This window comes from Cnephaeus nilssonii, assembly GCF_951640355.1.
Source record: "Cnephaeus nilssonii genome assembly, chromosome: 1".
NCBI classification, from domain to species: Eukaryota; Metazoa; Chordata; class Mammalia; order Chiroptera; family Vespertilionidae; genus Cnephaeus; species Cnephaeus nilssonii.
This window is the reverse complement of record NC_137072.1, coordinates 72,327,205-72,348,358: the sequence shown is the minus strand read 5'-3', so window position 1 is coordinate 72,348,358 and position 21,154 is coordinate 72,327,205. Positions and strand designations below refer to the sequence as shown.

Sequence of the window (21,154 nt, the reverse complement as noted above, 5' to 3'; positions counted from 1 at the left end):
GTGCATTGAACTTATTTAAAGGAACAAGCACCCCAGCATGCAGGCTCTTGACTTACTTTGTTTTTATTCTTTGAATCTCTCTTTTTTCTTCTTCATTTAATCTCTGAAGGATGGATTCCAGGAGAGAAAAATGGAAGTTAATGTATTGAGCCACCTAAAAATAAAACGCACAAAAAGGAAAGCAGAATATTTATGTGAGAGGTGCTCAGTCAGGAGCAGGCAAAGACAGACGCAGGGTGATGGTATTCATACATCACTGCTAATTTCTTCCGTATCTTTATCCATGAGGAAAATGCGAGCATTCTTTTTGGAGGGTCCCTGCAGGAGCCTGTGCAGTAGTGGAATGTCTGTCTTCTTCAGCCGTCTCCTTTCTGCAAAAGAAAACAAGAACCAACTGTAGTCAAGAGTCCGTACTAGGGAAAAAGAAGAAAGGTAGTTTGGCTATTCATTTTCTTTCTTTAGCTCGCTTTGAAAGAAGAACTAAAAAAATCCATGTACAATAGGAGGCACTCACTCAAAAGAGTTAAATTGAAATTAAAACCTTGAAATAAACTAAAAATGAACTCCTTTCTCTTGTTACTCCTCAAAGTTTGACTGAGAGAATTCAATCTTGCCTTTGGTTAGGATGTTCAGAAAAATCTCCAGATCCATTTATGACTTTTATCAAGCAACACACTGCAAAAATTCTTTATAATTTTTCATTCATTCATTCACTCATTCATTTATTCAACAAATGTTTATTGATTCTTCCCTATTTTGTTGAACAAAAACCCATCTTCCTAGTTATTCAGATCCAGTACTTTGTAATTATCTTCAATTCTTCCTTTCTCTCTTACCCCACATCCAATCCTTGGCTGTTCCTTAAAAATATATTCAGAATATTTTGCTATTGGGGTATTTTTATTATTTCCTTCATCTGTGGGCTTCATCCATTCAGCCATGATAATGAGATAAGAAAGAAAATAACAGCCATTTGGTATATTCTAATTTCTAACTTCCAGCACAAAAGCACTTCTAGCTCCTATCAAAGTAGCTTTCACATCTGTGATCTCATTTTTATAAGAATGAAGCATAAACATATCATAGTGCCCTTATATTCATCTTCTTTCCTCTTTCCTTCACCATTTTTGAGTTCCTACTATGAGTCAGGCATTGCTCTATAGTGCAAGGTACACTACAGAACAAAACAGAGTAAAACCACTTAGTCTCACCAACCTCACATTCTAGTGGACAAGACACATAGTAAGGAAAATAAATCAATTTATATGTTAGTGATAAGTATTCAGAAGAAAACTAAATCAAGGAAGGGAGAGGATAGAAAGTGTGTGTGTGTGTGTGTGTGCGTGTGTGTGTGCGTGTGTGTGTGTGTGTGTTTGCAATTATTGATAGGGTGATTGGGGAAGCCTTCAATGACAAGTAACACTTGAATAAAGACCTAAAAGAGATGAGGGTGGAATCATGAAGCTATTTGGGGGAAGTGTGTTCTAAACAGAGTAAATAAACAAGTAAAGCACTCCTGAGGCCAGGGCATGCCTAATGCCTTCAAAGAACAGCAAGGAAGCAGGGTAGCTGGAATGGAGAAGATGCAGGGAGAGTTAGTGAAAGATGAAGATATGTAAAGGGGCCACTGTATAAACTCTGGTTTCCTGTGAGAAGACAGATCATTGGAGGATCTGAGAATAGGTTCACATCTCATGGTCTGATTTACATTGTTGATAAACAATCTGTCTGTTACGTTGAAATAGACTGAAGAGGAAGGGTAGACCTTTTTACATTATAATTTATCTATAAAATAAATTCCCTTGGGCTCTGAAAAATTTCAAGAGTCAGAACTGTTCTCATCCCTTTGGCTGGACTTACCTTAGGAAAAAAGTCAAGAGAGGGTCTAGAACACAGAAGCTCACAATTGAAGTGATATTATCTATTCCTGTTTCCACAGAGTCAGAGTCCATTGCTTTCTTACCATTTCTGAAGCAATAGGGAACCTGGGTAATTTAGCTCTTCTCAATAACACACTAAGTCCTCTTTTGACCTCTATATCTTATGTGAACTTTGTTTTGCACCTTCAATTTGTTCCATTCTTTATATTATAGAGTAAGGTTTCTTGCTTCATAATTTTGCTTCTTGGTCTCCTGAGATAATTATTAGAAATACATATTATCAGACTGTCCCCGGATCTGGAGGGGCTTGGGAATCTGTATTTTAAATGAACTCTCCAGGAACTTCTGAAGTGCAGCAATTTGAGAAACACCATCTTTATTTTTCATATTACTCCCCAGACAGGTGCCATATGCTGCATTCTTTACTCTGTTCCTGGTCCCTAAAAGTTCCCTGTTATGATTATATTCAGATCTTTATTTTATGTGTAAGAAATTTTGACACAATATATAAAAAGGAACATAATATTCATAGATAAAATTTTAAAGACCTACATTTTTACAATAAAAAAAAAGTACTATTGAGGAAGGCAAATGGCATACAATTTTTCAGTTATCAGAAAAGTTCTGAGGCTCTAAGGTGCACCATGGTGACTATCCTATATAATAAAAGCCTAATATGCTAAGTGTCTGTTCGTCTAACTGCTTCTGCCTGCCAGCCTGATCACCCCCTAACCACTCCCCTGCCAGCCTGATTGATGCCTAACTACTCCCCTGCCAGCCTTATTGCCCCTAACTGCCCTCCCCTGCAGGCCTGGTCACCCCTAACTGCCCTCCCCTGCAGGCCTGGGTCCCCCCCAACTGCCCTTCCCTGCAGGCCCAGTCACCCCCAACTTCCCTCCTCTGCCGGCCTGGTTCCTCCCAACTGCCCTACCCTGCTGGCCATCTTGTGGTGGCCATCTTGTGTCCACATGGGGGCAGCCATCTTTGACCACATGGGGGCAGCCATCTTGTGTGTTGTAGTGACAGTCAATTTGCATATTACTCTTTTATTAGATAGGATAGAGGCCTGGTGCATGGGTGGGGGCTGGCTGGTTTGCCCTGAAGGGTGTCCCAGATCAGGGTGTCCCTTGGGCATGGGGTGGCCTGAGTGAGGGACCTGTGGTGGTTTTCAGGCCAGCCATGCCCCCCGGCGACCCAAGAGGAGGCCCTGGTATCTGGGATTTATTTATCTTCTATAATTGAAACTTTGTAGCCTTGAGCAGAGGCCAGGGCAGGCGGGAAGCTTGGCTTCCTCCATTGCCGGGGAAACGCAAGCCTCCTGCTGGCTCCGTGGCCACAGCCATCTTGATTGTGTTAATTTGCATACTCGCTCCTGATTGGCTGGTGGGCGTGGCTTGTGAGTGTAGCGGAGGTACGGTCAATTTGCATGTTTCTCTTTTATTAGTGTAGATATGTTTGAGAGCCAGCTTTAATTTTCTTATAGTTATTCTGACATCAAAATGTGTTATTTTATTTATTTCTGACACCTAAATTATAACCTGGGATATAACATTTCAATTTTTTCAATTTTGAGGTTTTCCAAAAATTGAGTATCACCTTGGGTTTTCTCTAATTTCTCACTCGCTGCTCCTAGCATTCGATGCATAGCACCTTTTCAATATCTTGGTTCTAACATTTTACCCCCTACCACCAAGTTCCAAATGTGTTTCTCTACTGAGGAAGAGTAACACTCCTACAATGTGTCAGGCATTCTGCTAAGAAAGAGATAAAAGTAAGATCATAGAAAAATCATCTATAATGATGACTCCAGTAAGAGCTACAATGAGAAGGAAAAGCCAAAAAGAAAGAAGTACAGAGAGAAGCAATGACTCACATGCTTAACAGTTCCTGGGAAGCTTCATGGATTCTCAAGGGCTCTGATCACCATTCAGATAATTGAATGTTTGGCCAACAAGCAAACTTTTTTTTGTATTATAAACTCCTCCAGGATACCTTATCTTTGGTTCCTCTAAAACACCCTCCCCTCCTTTCTTTCTTTTCTCCCATTCTTCCACAAATGGAGTAAACTGCTCCCCTGCCTTTCCTATGGGCAGAATACTGTATCACACAGGGGACATGTAAAAAGGGTGATCAAGCTTTCTTACCTCCTGTTGCAAAAATAATGTAAAGTGCAAAATCCTGGGCACTGTTTTCAATCTGTCAGTGGGAAAAAAAATAGACATGAATTATTTGTTGCCATATGATGTTTTCTAAGCCAACCAGACCCAAATTATATACCCATTTCCTCACTTTCATTTTTCACTTTTAAGCATAAAATCTCTCTTCCCTGGGAATAATGTAATTTCTCAGGGCACAATTAATAAAAGGTGTCACACATAGGAAAGAATTCTTCAGAACAGAATATTGATTTTAGATTTACATGTTCATAGGTCCTTTTCAGACAAAAGCATTAATGTGTCTATAGTTAAATTATATACAAGATATTTATACTACAGTTAAGTGATAAAAATTACCTTAAATTTTTTAAGAAGTTGCTTTATTACTTCTTCAGTGTTCATGTTACTGTTTATTCTGACCTTAGTTTCTGATTCAAAGGCTGGGGTGAAAATTGATGTCTAAAAAAAAATATTGTCATGTAAGTCTTTAAAATTACATCAAAGTAATAGCAGTCAATATTTTGAAACTGTCCTTCTTTGGGCAAGAAAATTAAAATCCAAGGTCACCATTATAAAAAGCTTGTTTTCTTGTTTTTGCTTTCTTTGTTGTTGTTGAATATTATGTCTCCTTTTAAGCAGCCTTATATTGTTTCTAGAGTAACTTAGGTAAAACATTATTCGAGCATGTTCAAAATATTTTCACTAGATGATTACACCATTCTTTAGTATAATTTAAGATTTCAAAATAAGTTAACTATTATAACTAAAAACAAATAAAAATTTACATGAATAGACTTTTTTAAACACATGCCACACCTTCCTTCTCATTAGAAATAATTGTTTTAAATTGTTTTCAGTTCAAACCTTATAAAATCATTTCTTTTTGGTTGGTCAGAAATGACCCAATGTTGGCAATTACATATGGTTCAGCCTATATCTCAACTAAGTTTTGGAGTAAAAGTGCTACCGATTGAAAATCTAGAACAATATTTCCCATAAATTGCTCTATTCAAGAGTCTGCCTTCTAGATGATACTTGGTAAAAGGTTTCTGTGGTCAGATAAGTCTGAGACATCCCTCTTGGGGGTTAGTAATGCACCATAAAAAATGTTATAATCCTATATAATAAAAGGGTAATATGTAAGTTGACTGAAAGGCGGAACAGCCAGTTGCTATGACACACACTGACCACCAGGGGGCATATGCTGAATGCAGGAGCTGCCCCCAGCCCACAGGTCCTGGGCCTGCTGGCCAACCTTTCGGTCCCTTCCTCGGCCAGGAGGCTCTGATCACCGGATGGGAAACGGGGAGCCAGGTGTAGGTGGCGGCAGATGTGGGCAGTGCCAGGCCAAGGTCCCCGCCCCATTGGTCACCCCACACACAGAGGGTGACCAGCATCGGGGGACAGAGCCAGTGAGCGGGTGGGAATGGCCAACCTCTTGGTTCCTCCCCGCAGCTCCAATCGCCCAATGGCGAACAGGCAACCAGGGCATGGGTGGCAACGGGGGGCGGGGGGCGGGGCCAGCTGCCCACAGCCAGGGAAGATGGCCCTGATCGCAGGCCAGGAGTAGGGACTGTACCCATGCACGAATTTCATGTGCTGGGCCTCTAGTAAGCATATAACCATGACTTTTTCACTCTCAGTTTGATCATTTTTCTTACAGTAATATCCTTTTTAAGTATACCTATTAATAACCAATGACACATACTTTGGAAAATGCTGACCAATATTTGTTTAGCTAGGATTTCCTTAACTTATACATATTTCATGGTTATGTATGTACACAGAGATTAAGATGTGTTGGTACTTAAGCAAGGGCTGATTTACCTATTTAGGTAAGTCAATATGTAAGCAAATTAGTGTTTATTAGGCAAAATATATAATTCATGAAAGTAATGGTATTATTCCCAAGAATGACAGAATTCTCAAGTAAATGTTTTTCTTTATTTTATTTTTGCCAAACAAACAATTATTAATTTAGCATAGTTGTAACTATGTGCTAACATATATTCTAAGCCCTTTATAAATACAAATTTAATCCTTATAACAACTATAGATAGACAAAATTAACTTTATTATGATATAAATATGTGTTCAAAATTTAAAAAAGAATAGTGAGTGGAGAAAACCACTTAAACAAAACTTCAGAATAAGAATAATATCAATGGATTATAGTAGAAAGAGGAGCAAGACAAAGATTTCCCTCTGAGGAGAAGTATGTAGAGAAACCAAAAGTCACTACGGGAGATCAAAACAAAACAAAACAAAACAAAACAAAACAAAAAACCCAGAAAAATGTGAAGTCTCCAGAAACTATACCTACAGAAAACTTAAACAGAACCTAACTTCAATTATCATACATCTTCACATGAAAAGCCCACTTACCTGAGTTTCTTTTACCTGATACATGTTTGGCTTTTAAAAAATGTTAAAAGTCAAGACAAAAACCACAGTCTTTAGAGACAAAGGAAGATCATAATCAAGCTCAGCTATAATACAGATATTGGAATTATCAGACAGTGAATTTTAAATAACTACAATTAATATGTTAAGAGTTCTGATGACCAAAGCAGGCAACATGCAAGATCAAGTGGGTAATGGTGTAAAAAAGTGAAAACTCTAAGAAAGAATCTAAACAAAATGCTAGAGATAAAAAACACTGTATTATAAATGCAGACTGTCTTTTGATGAATTCATTACTCTCAATACAGCTGAGGAAAGAATCAATGAGCTTAAAGCTAGGTCAAAAGAAACTTCCCAAACTGAATTGCAAAAAGAAAAAAATAAAATAAAACAACAATAGTAACAAAAACAACCATAAAACAATAGTGAGTAGAGACTCACAAGGTAGGTAGTTGGTAGGTAGTATATGTATAACTTATGACCTCAAAGGAAATATGACTCCGTGTATTCCACAGCATAAAAAACAAAAAAGGTTCTCACTCATTAAGTAGCAGAATGTAAGAAAAATGCAATTACATATATATTTTAAAATAAAAAGGAACATTAAGTAAAGGTTTATTTCCATATATCTCATTTATGTGTACAATCTCAAAGTGTTCTAAGACAGTAGAAATGAGGTGTGTTCAGCAGACATGGACATGAATGGATTTTGGGGTGGTTTAATGGAATGTTAGATAGATGAGTCCTATATTGAGAGATTCAGTAAATAAACATCAAAGTATATATATGGAGGACGTTTGGGATAAATTTTTGTTAATTATGGAGAAAATTAAATGTTTGTGGACATTGTAAGGCATGAATGGGCCACAAATATCACAATGTAAGCATCTAATGTGGATGTTATCCACAGCCTAACAATACTGGCATTACTAAGAGGTTTCATGGTATAAAAATACATTTAAAGACTGTATCAGCCCTGGCTGGTTTTGCTCAGTGAATAGAGCGTTGGCCTGCGGACTGAAGGGTCCCAGGTTTGATTCCGATTCCGGTCAAGGGCACATTCCTGGGTCGCAGGCTCAATACCCACTAGGGGGCGTGCAGGAGGCGGCTGATCCATGATTTTCTCTCATCAATGATGTTTCTATCTCTCTCCCTCTCCCTTCCTCTCTGAAATCAATAAAAATATATTTTAAAAAAAGTATGTGTCTTTCAAAAAAAAAAGGCTATATCAATTTAAGTTTATAGATGCTCAGAATTGTATACCTATTGATAGACAGAATGCTTTGGGTTTGGGGGTTTTCTTTCTTTCTAACTTTCTTTCCCGCCCTTTTTTTCCTAGTTATTAAATTACATTGCAGTGAATGACATTTATGTGAAATACCTGTAGTCCCAGCTTGATCTCTTTCAATCAACAACAATAAAGCGAACGTAAATGGAGTCCTTCCTTTGTGTTCGGCACTGTGCTTAACTCACCTTATTCCATTTAATCACATCAGCAACTTGGTAAAGTAGGAAGGATGAAGGAACTAAGGCTAAGAGATTCAGTACATTTTTATTTTGCTCAGCAAGAATTTTAAATCAGGTCATTAAGTTGTAGCACCCAAGCAATGAATCATGTAACCCTATGCTACGCAGCCAACTTAGTGCCCATTTCATTCTTACTATAAGGATCCCATCTGGAAGCCAATTATTTGGTACAATGTGGCTTTCACTGCCTTCTTTAACACAAGATGACCACACACAACATAATTCTGAGGAGAAGAACAGGAGATCTGTAGTTGCACATATGTTGGGGACTGTCAATGTTACTTTATGGCCAGGAGGATAATTCTTGAACCAAAAAAAGAAAAAGTCTAATTTGAACAAAGCATTCAGAAGAGAGGTTTGTTCCCCCCAGTCTCCAAAGGCACACTACTGATACCCTCATAAGGATGGAAGAAGAAGCACTAAGGTAGAAAGCCCTATAGGAAAAAGTTTAAGGTAAATGAGTTAATATTTTATATTAAAGAGCTTAGAGTGGTGCCTGACACAGATTAAGTGGTGCCTGACAATGAATGGATGAATGATTGCTAAAATACATGACATGAAAAATATTTGTTTTAGAAAAATAATACATTTTCTACCCTGAGTTAAGTAAAATGTATTACAAATAGCACGGAGAAGCACATGCAAATTTAACACATATCAAATGAAAAATCAGAATACAAATTATATCAAAACTACAGCTAGACTTATATAGAAAATGACGTGTATTTGTATAAGACTTGGAAGGGAACATGAAAAATGAGAAATCTGATTTATTGGCGTAAATAGGACTTTTACAAAATTTAAATGTTAATGCTTAATGTACTTTATTATTATTTTAATCTTCACCTGAGGATATGTTCACAGATGAGAGAGAGAGAGAGATACATCGATTGGTTGCCTCCAGTACATGCCCTGATGCCCTGACTGGGGATCAAACCTGCAACCTAGGTATATGTCCTGAATTGAACCCAGGTGCTTTTGGCACATGGGACAACACTCCAACCGAGTCACCTGGCCAGGGCTGTTTCATGTACTTTAAATAAAACTCTACTGTAGCACTTATATTATTCTAATAACATTTGTCATTGTATTGGTTTCTTTGCCCATGTTTTGAGCTCCTTTCTGGCAGAGGCATAGACTAATTCCTTTTTATATTGCCAGTGCTTGCCACATACCAGCTACTTAGATAAGGTTCATCCATCAGGGTGACTAAGAATTTGGGTTCTGGAGTCTGACAAAGCTGGGTCCAAGTTCAAAGTAACTATTAAAAGCAGTGTGACCTAAGACAAGTTGCTTAACCTCTGTGAACCTCAATTAACTTGTATGTAAAGTAGGGAAAATAATGGTACCTATTTCATAGCATTGTTGCAGTTTATTAATGAGATAATCATAAATCAATTTAAATTGTTAACCTAGTACATTACACACAGAGCACCCAATAAATATCTATAATAATAAAAGCATAATATGCAAATCAGCCGAACAGCAGACCAACCGTCCAGACAACTTTCTAGATGACCTTTCGGATGAAGCGGGGGCTGCAAGGGCTGAGGCAGCCGGGGCTGAGAGGGCCTACTCTTGCACTAATTTCATGCATTGCATTGGGCCTCTAGTTAGATATACTACTACTATTGCTATTACTATTTAAATTGCAAGATGAATTGAATGTTATTGTTAGCATAATAGACAACACTATTTTAAATGACACCAATAGAATTGTAACTCACTTCATGGTTATAAAAGTGTCCGTTAATAGAAGCTCTATGTTTCTGTCTGTCTTTTCTGTCCATCATTGGAGTCTTCATCCTTTTTCTCACCAGGGTTGCTTCACTCATAGTTCTATAGAGCAATGGAGATTCTGGCTCTTCATCTGCATGAGGCTTCAGAGTGCTGCTGTGATAAGATAAATAATCTGGGAAGAATAAAGATAATAGGCACATATCATTTAACCGCCCACCTCTTTGCATCTTGGGTGGATTTGTGTATGTATTTAGTAATATGTAACTAAGCAATGGACTCTAATGCTTTTAAACAGCGAGGGAATAGCAATGCTCTTATGTAAGAATAGGGTCTGCTGGCAGCATTTGTGTTCTATTTTACCTTGAGATTTTAAATAATTTTCTATTGTAATTAGAGCATGAAATAGGCATGAGATATTTCATCTTTCTCTAGCACTGGTCCTCAAATACAAATAGATTTTTATTATATTTTTGGCGTCAAGATATTGAGAGTCCCCTGGGTTTAGATGAGTATTTTTTTCCAAGGGGCTAATTGGAAAGATCCTTATCTAAAAGATGTCAAGAGGCCGTGAGACAAGGATCAGGGAATCCTGGAAGGACATCATGTTTGTTATAGAATATGATTTGTTACATGAAAGCAGAGGAAGCTGAATTAAGAATGGTTTGAAAAAATAAATAAACATTGGAAGTTGTAGGTAGATTCAGGAAGGTAATGTCAGTAGGAACCCTTGTTCAGTCTGAAGCCAGCTTGGTAATATCACCACCAGAAACATGAACCCGTCCCCAGCCTCAGTCACCCTCCTTCTTGGATCTCTATATATTATACAAAAAACAAAATCTCTTTAAAATATACAATATTATACCTGACACTCAGTAGTCTCAGTAAGTGATAGGCGTTAATATAATTACTATCACATAAATTATTATTGTCATTACTACTGATGCCATTTTTTATAGGTGCTGGCATTTTCCATTGGTTTGGCAAATTGATATAAACTCATTTGATGTTCAAGTAGATTTTTCTCTTTTTAAAACAAATGCTTGAAACAACTCTATCAAATATAAATAGTGACCTCAGTATATCTGCCTCTTTCTGAGAAGCAATGTTATGTAAATATCTACCAACTAAAATGGTCAACTTCTAAAAAGATGTGAAGTTCAGTCTGAGATTCATGGCCTAACATAAAAAGCTACTGAATATAATAAATAATCCTAATCCTTGGGAAAAACATTGAACAATTTTATGAGAACAAACTTAATTCAAGCCTTTAGCTCTCCTTAATCTAATAAATCTAAGTGCCTTGATGTAATTTTTAAAAACCATCATATTTTTCTAGAGCTAAGTAATGTTCTTAAACATCACATCAGAACTGTAGTGATTTAAGCCTTTTTTTTGAAAACATAAAATAAGAGTTTATTATGTAGTACTGTGTAAAATGTTAGACTTCAGAGAAACATTTATGATGCATGCTTTAAAGTCTCCTCATTAATAACAGTTTGACACTGACCTTCCTGGGAATTCATTGCTTCAGACACTGGAATCTCAGTCCTGTCCAGTTCACTAATATGATAAAGATCATCAAATTCTCCCCAGCGTGTCATTCCCCTGAAAGATAATAAGTGACATCAATTCCATTCATATTGAGGTCCATGATGGTTTTCAGACTTACAGCATTTTTATTAGTACTGTGGGCCTCTATTGGTAGATATTTCACCCTGATTTCTAACAATTTTACATTATTAAAATAATATTTATACCAGAGTGGACAACATGTGTTTTAAATACTTCATTTACTTATTTTGAACATATCTTGACACAATAATTCAATACATAGAAACACAGGTTACATAGATTCTGTAAAATGGATGTGCAAATGGAACTGGTAGAAACCAACACAACCTGTTGTTATACAGAGATCTTATAATGCTCTCAAGATAGTTTAGATACAAAAAGTGTTCATTCTGTCAACCTGCATTGAGTTCCTGTTTTGTTTTTTTCCAAAGCATTGTTAGGTAAAGTGGCTCCAAAATAATAAGGTATGGTGCCTATCATCAAGGTCTTGACTACTATGAAGAATGCAATTTATAAAGGAGGAAAGTATATGAAAACTTCTTTTCTAGAAAATTATGATTTATATGGGATGCTAACAATTGCCAAAGCATCCTAATGCCCAGAATAAATAAAACTAGGCAACTGCTTATTTTTTCCAGGTGGGTCAACAATCATCTTTATTTTGTTTATCTCGCCTCCGACAAGTTACTTATCTTCTCTGTGTCTTTTCTATAAAATGGAGATGATATCAGTATGAGCTGGATAAGATGGTTGAGCAGATTGAGTTAATTTGCATAAAATTCTTAAAACAGTGTCCAACACTTAGTAAGCACTCAGTATGTGTTAAATGATCATAATTGTCCTCATCTTCACCGTCATCCTCATCATAATCACCATTATCTGTATCTACTTCATGATGGTCCAGGAACCATTAGAGATCTAGGCTATCCCCAGATCTCTCTAGGTTAATGGATACTATTAGTGATATGACTACCTTCTTCCTACTAAAATCTCATTCATAATGTTTGTTTTCCTTATGACCAAAATATATTCACTGATAGGGTATTTATGGGATTAATTCTGGCTGCAACCAAAAATGCTTATTAATATTAGTGGTCAGTATCCACAAATTGATAAATGTGATACTCCACATAAAATGAAGGATAAAAATCACATATTCAATAGATGCAGAAAAAGCATTTGATAAAACCCAGAGCCCATTTGTGATAAAAAACACTGAGCAAAGTGAGAATAGAGGGATCAGACCCCAACATAATAAAGGCCATATATGCCAGCCAACATCATACTCAATGAGCAACACTACAAGTATTTTCCTTAACATCAGGAATAAGACAGGGGTATCTACTTTCACTGCTTTTATTTAGCATAGTATTGGAAGTCCTAGCCATGGCAATAGGACAAGAAGTAGGAAAGAAAAGGCATCCAAATTGGAAAGGAAGAAGTAAAATTGTCATTATTTGAAGATGACATGATATTATATAGAGAGAACCCTAAACTACTAGAAACATCAAAAAACTACTAGAAATGATAAATGAATCCAACGAAGTAGCAGGATACAAAACAAATATCTAAAAATCAGTTGAATTTTATCCTATATAATAAAAGAGTAATATGCAAATTGACCATCACACCAAGACACAAGATGGCCACCCCCCATGTGGTCAAAGATGGCTGCCCTCATGTGGACACAAAAAGGCCGCCACAAGAAGGCCACCATAAGATGGCCGCCACAAGATGGCCTGCAGAGGAGGGCAGTTGGAGGTGATCAGGCTGGCAGAGGAGGGCAGTTGGGGGAGACCAGGTCAGCAAGGAAGGGTATTTGGGGGGACCCAGGCCTGCAGGGGAGGGCAGTTGGGGGGACCAAGTCAGCAGGGGAGGGAAGTTGGGGGGGAATAAGCCTGCAGGGCAGGGCAGTTGGGGGGGGGACCAGGTGTGCAGGGGAGGGCAGCTAGTGGGGACCAGGCCTGCAGGGGAGGGCAGTTGGGGAAGGGGGCTAGGCCTGCAGGGGAGAGCAGTTGGGGGGTACCAGGTCTGCAGGGGAGGGCAGTTGTGGGTGATCAGGCAAGCAAGGAGGGCAGTTAGGGGTGACAGGGCTGGCACAGGAGGGCAGTTGGGGGAGACCAGGTCAGCAGGGGAGGGCAGTCGGGGGGACCAGGCCTGCAGGGGAGGACAGTTGTGGGGGGACAAGGCCTACAGGGGAGGACAGTTGGGGGACCAGGCCAGCAGGTGAGGGCAGTTGGAGGGGACCAGGCCTGCAGTGGAGGGCAGTTGGGGGTGACCAGGCCTGCAGGGGAGGGCAGTTGGAGGGGACCAGGCCTGCAGGGGAGGGCAGTTGAGTGGACCAGGCCAGCAGCGGAGGGCAGTTGGGGGGGACCAGGCCTGTAGGGGAGGGCAGTTGGGAGCCAACAGTTCTGAATTGTGAGAGGGATGTCTAATGGCCCGTTTAGACCCGATCCCAATGGGATCTGGGATTGGGCCTAAACGGGCCGTTGGACATCCCTAAAGGGTCCCAGATTGAAGAAGGTGCAGGCTGGGCTGAGGGACACCCCCCACTCCCTGTGCAAAAATTTTGTGCACTGGGCCTCTAGTATACCAATAATGAACTATCAGAAAGGGAAACTAAGAAAACAATCCTATTTGCAATTGTATAAAATAATACCTTGGGATAAATTTAACCCAGGATGTGAAAGACCTGTACTTGGAAAATTATAGGACACAGAAGAAAGAAATTGAAGAAGATACAAATAAGTGGATGCATATACTGTGTTCATGGATAGGAAAAATCAACATCATTAAAATGTCCATACTACCTAAAGCAATCTACAGAGTCAACGCAATTCCTATCAAGGTAACAATGGTGTATTTCACAGAACTAGAAGAAATATTCCAAAAATTTGCATGGAACCCCAAAAGACCCCAAATAGCAATCTTGAGAAAAAGAACAAGGTTGGGAGAATCACACTGCCTCATATGAAACTATACAACAAAGCCACAGCAATAAAAAAAAGCATGGTATTGGCAGAAAAACAGACATATAGACCCATGGGACAGAATAGACAGTCCAGAAATAAATCCACACCTTTATGATCAATTATTATTTGGCAAAGAAGGCAAAAACATACAATGGGATAAAGATAGACTATTCAATAAATGGTGTTAGAAAAATTGAACATATACACTCAGAAATATAAAACTAGATCACATTCTTACAGCATATATAAGATTAACTCAAAATGGATAAAGACTTAAATGTCACATTTGTAACCATAAAAGTACTAGAAGCAAACATAGGCAGTAAAATCTCTGACATCTCTCTTAGCAATATTTTTTTCTGATATGTCTCCTCAGGCAAGGGAAACAAAAGAAAAAATAAATAAACAAATGGGACTGCATCAAACTAAAAAGTTTTTGTAGAGAAAGGAAACCCTCAACAAAATGAAGACAGCCCATTGAATGGGAGAACATATTCCCAATGATACATCTGAAAAGGGGTTAATATCCAAAATTTATAAGAAACTTATAAAACTCAACACCAAAAAACAAGCAATCCAATTAAAAAATGGGCAAAGGACCTGAATAGATTCTTCTCCAAAGAGTATATACAGATGGCCAATAGACATATGACAAGATTCTCAATGTCACTAATCATCAGGGAAATGCAAATCAAAACCACAATAAGATATCATCTCTCACCTGCTAGAATGACTATCATCAATAAATCAACAAACAGCAAGTACTAGGGAGGATGCAGAGAAAAGGGAACCCTCATGCATTGTTGGTGAAAATACAGTTTGGTGCAGCCACTATGGAAAACAGTATGGAGTTTCCTAAAAAAAAAATAAAAATGGAACTGCTTTGTGACCCAATGGTTCCACCTCTGGCAATATATCCAAAGAAACCCCAAACACTGATTTGAAAGAATATATGTACCCTTATGTTGATTGCAATGTTATTTACAATAGCCAGGATTTGGAAATGGCCCAAGTGCCCATCAGTAAATGAGTGGGTAAAAAAGCTGTGGTACATTTACACACTGGAATACTACTTGGCTGTAAAAAAGAAGAAAATTTTACCTTTTGCGACAACATGGATGAACATGGAGAGTGTTATGCTTAGTGAAATAAGCCAGTTGGAGAAAGACAAATGCCATATGATTTTACTTATATATGGATCTAATGAACAAAATAAAGAAACAAACAAATAGAAACAGACTCGTAGATACAGAAAACAGTATGGTGATTAGCAGAGGGACAGGGGAATAAGGGGAGGTAGTAGAGGGTAAAGGAGGATAAATGGTGACAGAGGAGATTGGACTTTAGGCAGTTAACACACAATACAATATGCAGATGATGTATTATAGTAGTGTATACCTGAAACCTGTATAATTTTATTAACTAATATCACTCCAATAAATTCAATAAAAGTTTTAAAAAGAATACTAGTGCTGGTGAATATGAATAAATGTGATTCTTTTTTCCTTGATCTTTGAATTATTTTGAAGTCTTTTTACAATTTTTATATCATTTGAGCCTCACAATAGCCTTAGGAAGGAAATAAGGGGATCCTAATATATTTGTTGATTAGTTTTCCAGTGAACTCTACTATCTAACATATAGTCAGTCAAAACAAATATTGTAATGTCCAAAAACTATAAATAATAACTTTAACTCAAAGAAGAAGTATTCAGGTCCTGACTCAGAATCTATTCTTATGATAGATGAAATTATTCATTTTCCACAATGTATAGAAGATTAATAGACAAAGGAGGAAGATACAATTATAAAAAAGGGGGTAGCAATTGAAAAAACAGACTACCGAAGAAAAACAGAAACTAAAAAGGAGAAGCAACCTGATGTTATTTCATATGGGGGAGATGAAATGCGCAAGAATATGCAAGACCAGTAATGTACTATACATTCTGGGGAACCCTGGCTGACTTGACACCTGTTCTCACTTTCTTATAGCTTAGTGGTGCCACACTACTACTGGGAGGCAAACACGGCTCAATATAAGCAGTGTTTAACCACCTTTTCTTCCTACCATCTTAGGAGACTACACCCATTTTAGCTCTGGTTTGCATAATTTGAAGTACCAACATATACAGCTGTGCACATGACCAAGTTTGAGGGCAGTTACCCAGAGTTTTCCAAAGAAAACTGACTACAACTTTATGTAATATCAAGCAGTTTAACTTGCTCCAGCAGGAGACTGTTTGCATTGCTCTGACCAAGCTTCAGGATGTATACCATTAGCAACTTTAAACTGTGGGTAGGTTTTCTAATGAGTTGCAAAAGAAAAAGGAGGTAGAAATTTGATAGGCAAATAGCAGATGTCACTTCTGTACCCATAATGTAAGAAAACCCCCCACTATTGATATTATTGAAATGTACACCTGTCCAGTTTCTGCTCTTTATTTCATTCCACTATTACTTGACCAAAATGTGCCAACGCAAAGATAGGAAAAGCAGAAGGAAAAACTGATACAAACAAGCGTAATAAGGCTGTCTTTTTTTTTTTTTAATTTCCAAAAGAAAATACTTGGACCAGATATAAGAGATCAAAGTACTCTCTATAGAATTCATTCCATAAAGGATTACAAGTGGTCACAGCTCAAACAAACTGATTTATTTTAAGCTTCTACCACTCCCAGTAAGCTGACTCAGTGTGACTCATTTCTAATGTAATTAAAACAAACCAGCACAACAAATGGATGAATCTCTCAAAGGGTGAACTGAAAGGCAAGATGGCAGTGCTTCCTGCAGCTGAGAACACAACTTCCCCCTTTTTTCACTCCACATCCATCCACGGGAGCTACCAAACCTGTGATCCTGTGACTGCAGAGGTGTAAGTTCTGCCCATAGAAACCCTGCGTGGGGAAGGGAACATGAGAGCAGTTCCACAGAGTGAGGGAACAGTCCGTTTCATTTCACAATTTCATTTGAGCTCAGTATTTAAATGAATGAGGGCGTCTAGCATTGGAGTGCAACAAAGAGGAGAACCTTAGGTGGCTCTGCAGCCCACTAGGACACCCCAGGCCAGGGGGCAGACCTTCCGAATTATGCTGCACCTTCCTGCTGAGTGTTCAGCTGGCTCCCAAGAGGGATTCTTCGCTAATTAATTGCAGCTGAATCTATTCTTGCTCTGTGTGGGCGAAAGAGAGGAGTGGGATCTTTTTCTGACAATCCTCACCCACCAGAAGTATCTGATACACTGCAAGTGTGCACTCAGACATTCTCCCATAGCTCTCATTACTGCAGTAAAAATCAAGCAGTTTTCTGGGGAATTCTTTCTTAATCTTCAATTAAAGAGATAATTCCTGTTTCAGCCACAGTAATGCTCTGATAAACACTGGAAAGTGGAAATGGAGTCCATGAAAGTACATCCTGAGGATAGTCATTCATAACCTGCCACAGTATGTGGAGAGGCATTATTATTGCCTTCTCTACCTGGACTCTTAAAACGTACCCCAAAATTCAGGATTTATAGGAACAAGTTCCTTATATTTTAAATTGAGACATTAAAAAATATCTTGGGATATTCAAAATAACAATGGCTTAATGTGATAATACAATGCCTTACTGCCATCCCCTTGACATCTTCCCATAATGGTCCATACTTATCAAGTTTTCACGAATAAAATCATCAAAAGGAGCTGGCTGCCAAGAGAACTTGGCAATGAGTTCTAAGGTAATATGGAGAATGATAGCTAATTTTGCCAAATTCATATCTTGTACAGTTTTCTAAAAGCAGGGCCCAAGGGTAATTTCACTTTTTCAATGATGCTCCTACTCATTTAGAATCATCAGCTCCATCAATCACATAGTATATGAAGGTGAGGGATGCAGGGCTTCATCAGGCTGCCTAGGTTTGTGGTCTCCCTTCCACTCTCCCATAAGTACTGGACCCTTTGCCCATTGGCAATCTTAGCTTGGGTGGAAGACTAGTCAGAAATAGTATATGTACAGAGAGTTCTCACAACAGAGGTAATTTAACCACCAGGCTTCCGAGGGCTTCATTTAATACTATATTTGAGTCCCTTCTTTGTGTCAAGCACACTGCTGAGTAATGGGATAGCAAAGATGAATAAGATATGCTCCTTATGATTGAGGAACCTGAAGGCAAGATGGGGAGATAGGTGCATAACAATATAGCTAGTGGCATGCTCTGAAATGGTATAGAAAAGTTGTCAGTGCATCTAGTACAGACTGAGGTGTCAGAAAAGGCCTTCTGGGGAATGTGTTATCTGACCTGAATCTACAAGCATCAGTAGAAGAGTCTGAAAATAAGTATGGAAAAACAGGTAGACTTCCAGGCAGAGAGTTAGTGAAGTAAGAAACTGTATGCTATATTAAGGGAATAAAAAATGTTCAGACTTGCTGGAGCATCATGTTTGAGAAAGATCGGCAAGGTGCAAATCATAGTGGGGCTTCAGTGTTTTCTTCAAAGGAAAAGCGGAGCTTCCCTCATGTGTAATCTGTTTTTTGTTTTTTTTATTATGGTCAAAGACCAGATTGGGGAAATGATCCTGGCGGCTCTCCCTCCATCCTCTCCTCTGCTCTGCTAGAACTCTTGGCCATCTACCTATAGAAGGGAGGATGAGTGAGGTGAAGGTTTAGTACCTTCACGCACACACAAAAGGGAGATGAGTTGCAACTTCAAGGATTAAAGAAGAAGGGAGGTTGGATGATAGAAGATCTATTTTTTTTTTTTTTTAGGAATCTCCATAAGATTTCCATAATGGCTGCACAAGGGTTCCCTTTTCTCCACATCCTCACAATTTCTGGTTAAAAGTCATTTGTTGACTTTTTGATAATAGTGTGCAGTAGTTCCTCACTGATGATTAATGATGTTGAATATCCTTTCATATGTCTCTTGGCCATTTGTATGTTTTCTTTGGAGAAATGTCTCTTTATGTCCTCTGCCCATGTTTTGATTGAATTGTTCTTTCTTTTGTTATTGAGTTGGATGAGTTTCTTATATATTTTGGATAGTAATTCCTGACCAGATATATTATTTACAAATATATTCTCCCATTCTTTTAGTTGTCTTTTCATTTTTGATGGTTTTCTTCACCATGCAGAAGCATTTCAGTTTGATAAAGTCCCATTTGTTTATTTTTGCTTTTGTTTCCCTTGTTCTAGGGGTTATATCCAAAATGATATTACTCAGAATTATATCAAATAGTGTACCACCTATGTTTTCTTCTAAGAGTTTTATGGTTACCATACAACCCAGCAATTCCACTTCTGGGTATTTATTTAAAGAAAACAAAGACACTAATTTGGAAAGATATTTGCACCCTTATGTTTGCTGCAGCATTATTTACAGCAGCCAACACATGGAAGCAACTAGGTACCCATCAATAGATAATTGAATAAAGGACACACACACACACACACACACACACACACACACACACTCACTGCAACATTACTCAGTAATCCTGTATTTTGAGACAACATGAATGAACCTAGAGGGTATTATGCTAGGTGAAATAAATCAGACAGGTAAAGGCAAATGTTGCATGATTTTACTTATACGTGGAATTTCAAAAAGCAAAACAAATGAACCAACAAAAGAAAAGCAGACTCAGAAACAAAGAACAAATTAATGATTGTCAGAGGAGAGGAAGGTAGAGGAATGGGTGAAAAAGATAAAGGAAAATATAGTTTAATAATTGTGTTATAAGTTTGCACAATGACAGATGGTTACTGGATTTAGTGTGGTGTTTACACAGTAAGATGCATAAATGTTGAATCACTATGTTGTACATTTAAAACTAATATAATATTGTATACCAATTATGCTTTAATAAAAATTAAAATAAAAAAGGAGGAAGGGCGAGTGGGAGAAAGAATACAGAAAATATATATACATTTGATTCCTTTTTAGAATATTTATTTGCTTTTCTAAAAATAATGAAAGGTAATGAAAAAACCAGCCCATCTTATTTATTAAAGGCATGGTTGCATAAACCCACACAGAGGACTGTTTTGTGCATTTACTGAACTTCAAATACACTTGCTGTGCCTTGTTGAACAGGGTCAGGACAATCAGGTGGAGCATAATAAAATCTCCTTTCCAGAAAGCAGAAAGAGCCCTTTGTTTCAAGATAAATTTAAAATTTAAATTTGTATCCTCTTTGTGTGTGTGTGTGTGTGTGTGTGTATGTGTGTGTGTGAGCAGGCCAGGGATAATGAAATCTTGCCTATACATTTAATTTTTTCCAATGAATCCATGCAGCCTTCAAGGAGAGAAGCAATACAACAGAGAGATCAAAATCACAGGCTCTCCAGCCCATAGACCTGAGGTTCAGTCCAGTCCTGCTACATAGTGATTAGAGATCTTGCATAATTACTGAATTCAGAGCTCTGGTTTCTGAACACCTACTTCATAGAGTTGCTAAGGGATTCAGTGAGACTGTGTGTAAGCATTTAAAAGAGCTCCCATCTGTAAGAGTGCATACAATAAAGGTAAACATGAAGGTTATTTAAAAAATTAGAAACATGAATGATAGCTTACATTTTGGAAAAGACATCTGGTGACTTCACAGTAAAAGAAGGGATTTGTTTTTCATCTTGTATTTTCAGCTGTATAGGCCGTTTTACTCCCCAGAAAATGTCCAACATTCCTTCAACAATTAGTTTACCATCTTCAGTCTAGGGAAGAAACCAATCATCTCAAACATTGTTTTTTGTATTATTTATAGAAGATAAATGTTTCAACTGAAGATGTAGAAATTAAGAATGTAAAACATCTTAATAAATAAATGTTTAAGTGGGATTGTTTGGCTTTTCAATTTATCTTCAAAATAATTCTACTTTAGCATTGGAAGAATTTTTTTTAAGTTGGAAATATTTAACAAAAGAAGAAAAA

At 37.8% G+C, this 21,154-nt stretch overlaps 1 protein-coding gene across 3 annotated transcripts in view; it reads right to left on the bottom strand.

Annotated features, from left to right (window-relative positions):
• Positions 1-21,154, bottom strand: part of RASSF6 (Ras association domain family member 6) — a 59,573-nt gene that overhangs the window by 4,427 nt on the left and 33,992 nt on the right. For all 3 annotated transcript variants that reach the window (XM_079767940.1, XM_079767942.1, XM_079767941.1), the window contains 7 exons: positions 20,801-20,937; positions 11,214-11,311; positions 9,694-9,878; positions 4,394-4,495; positions 4,025-4,076; positions 253-371; positions 57-154 (listed from right to left, as the gene is read on the bottom strand). In XM_079767940.1, the coding sequence (XP_079624066.1) occupies positions 57-154; positions 253-371; positions 4,025-4,076; positions 4,394-4,495; positions 9,694-9,878; positions 11,214-11,311; positions 20,801-20,937 (791 nt within the window). The remainder of the gene's footprint in view (positions 1-56; positions 155-252; positions 372-4,024; positions 4,077-4,393; positions 4,496-9,693; positions 9,879-11,213; positions 11,312-20,800; positions 20,938-21,154) is intronic.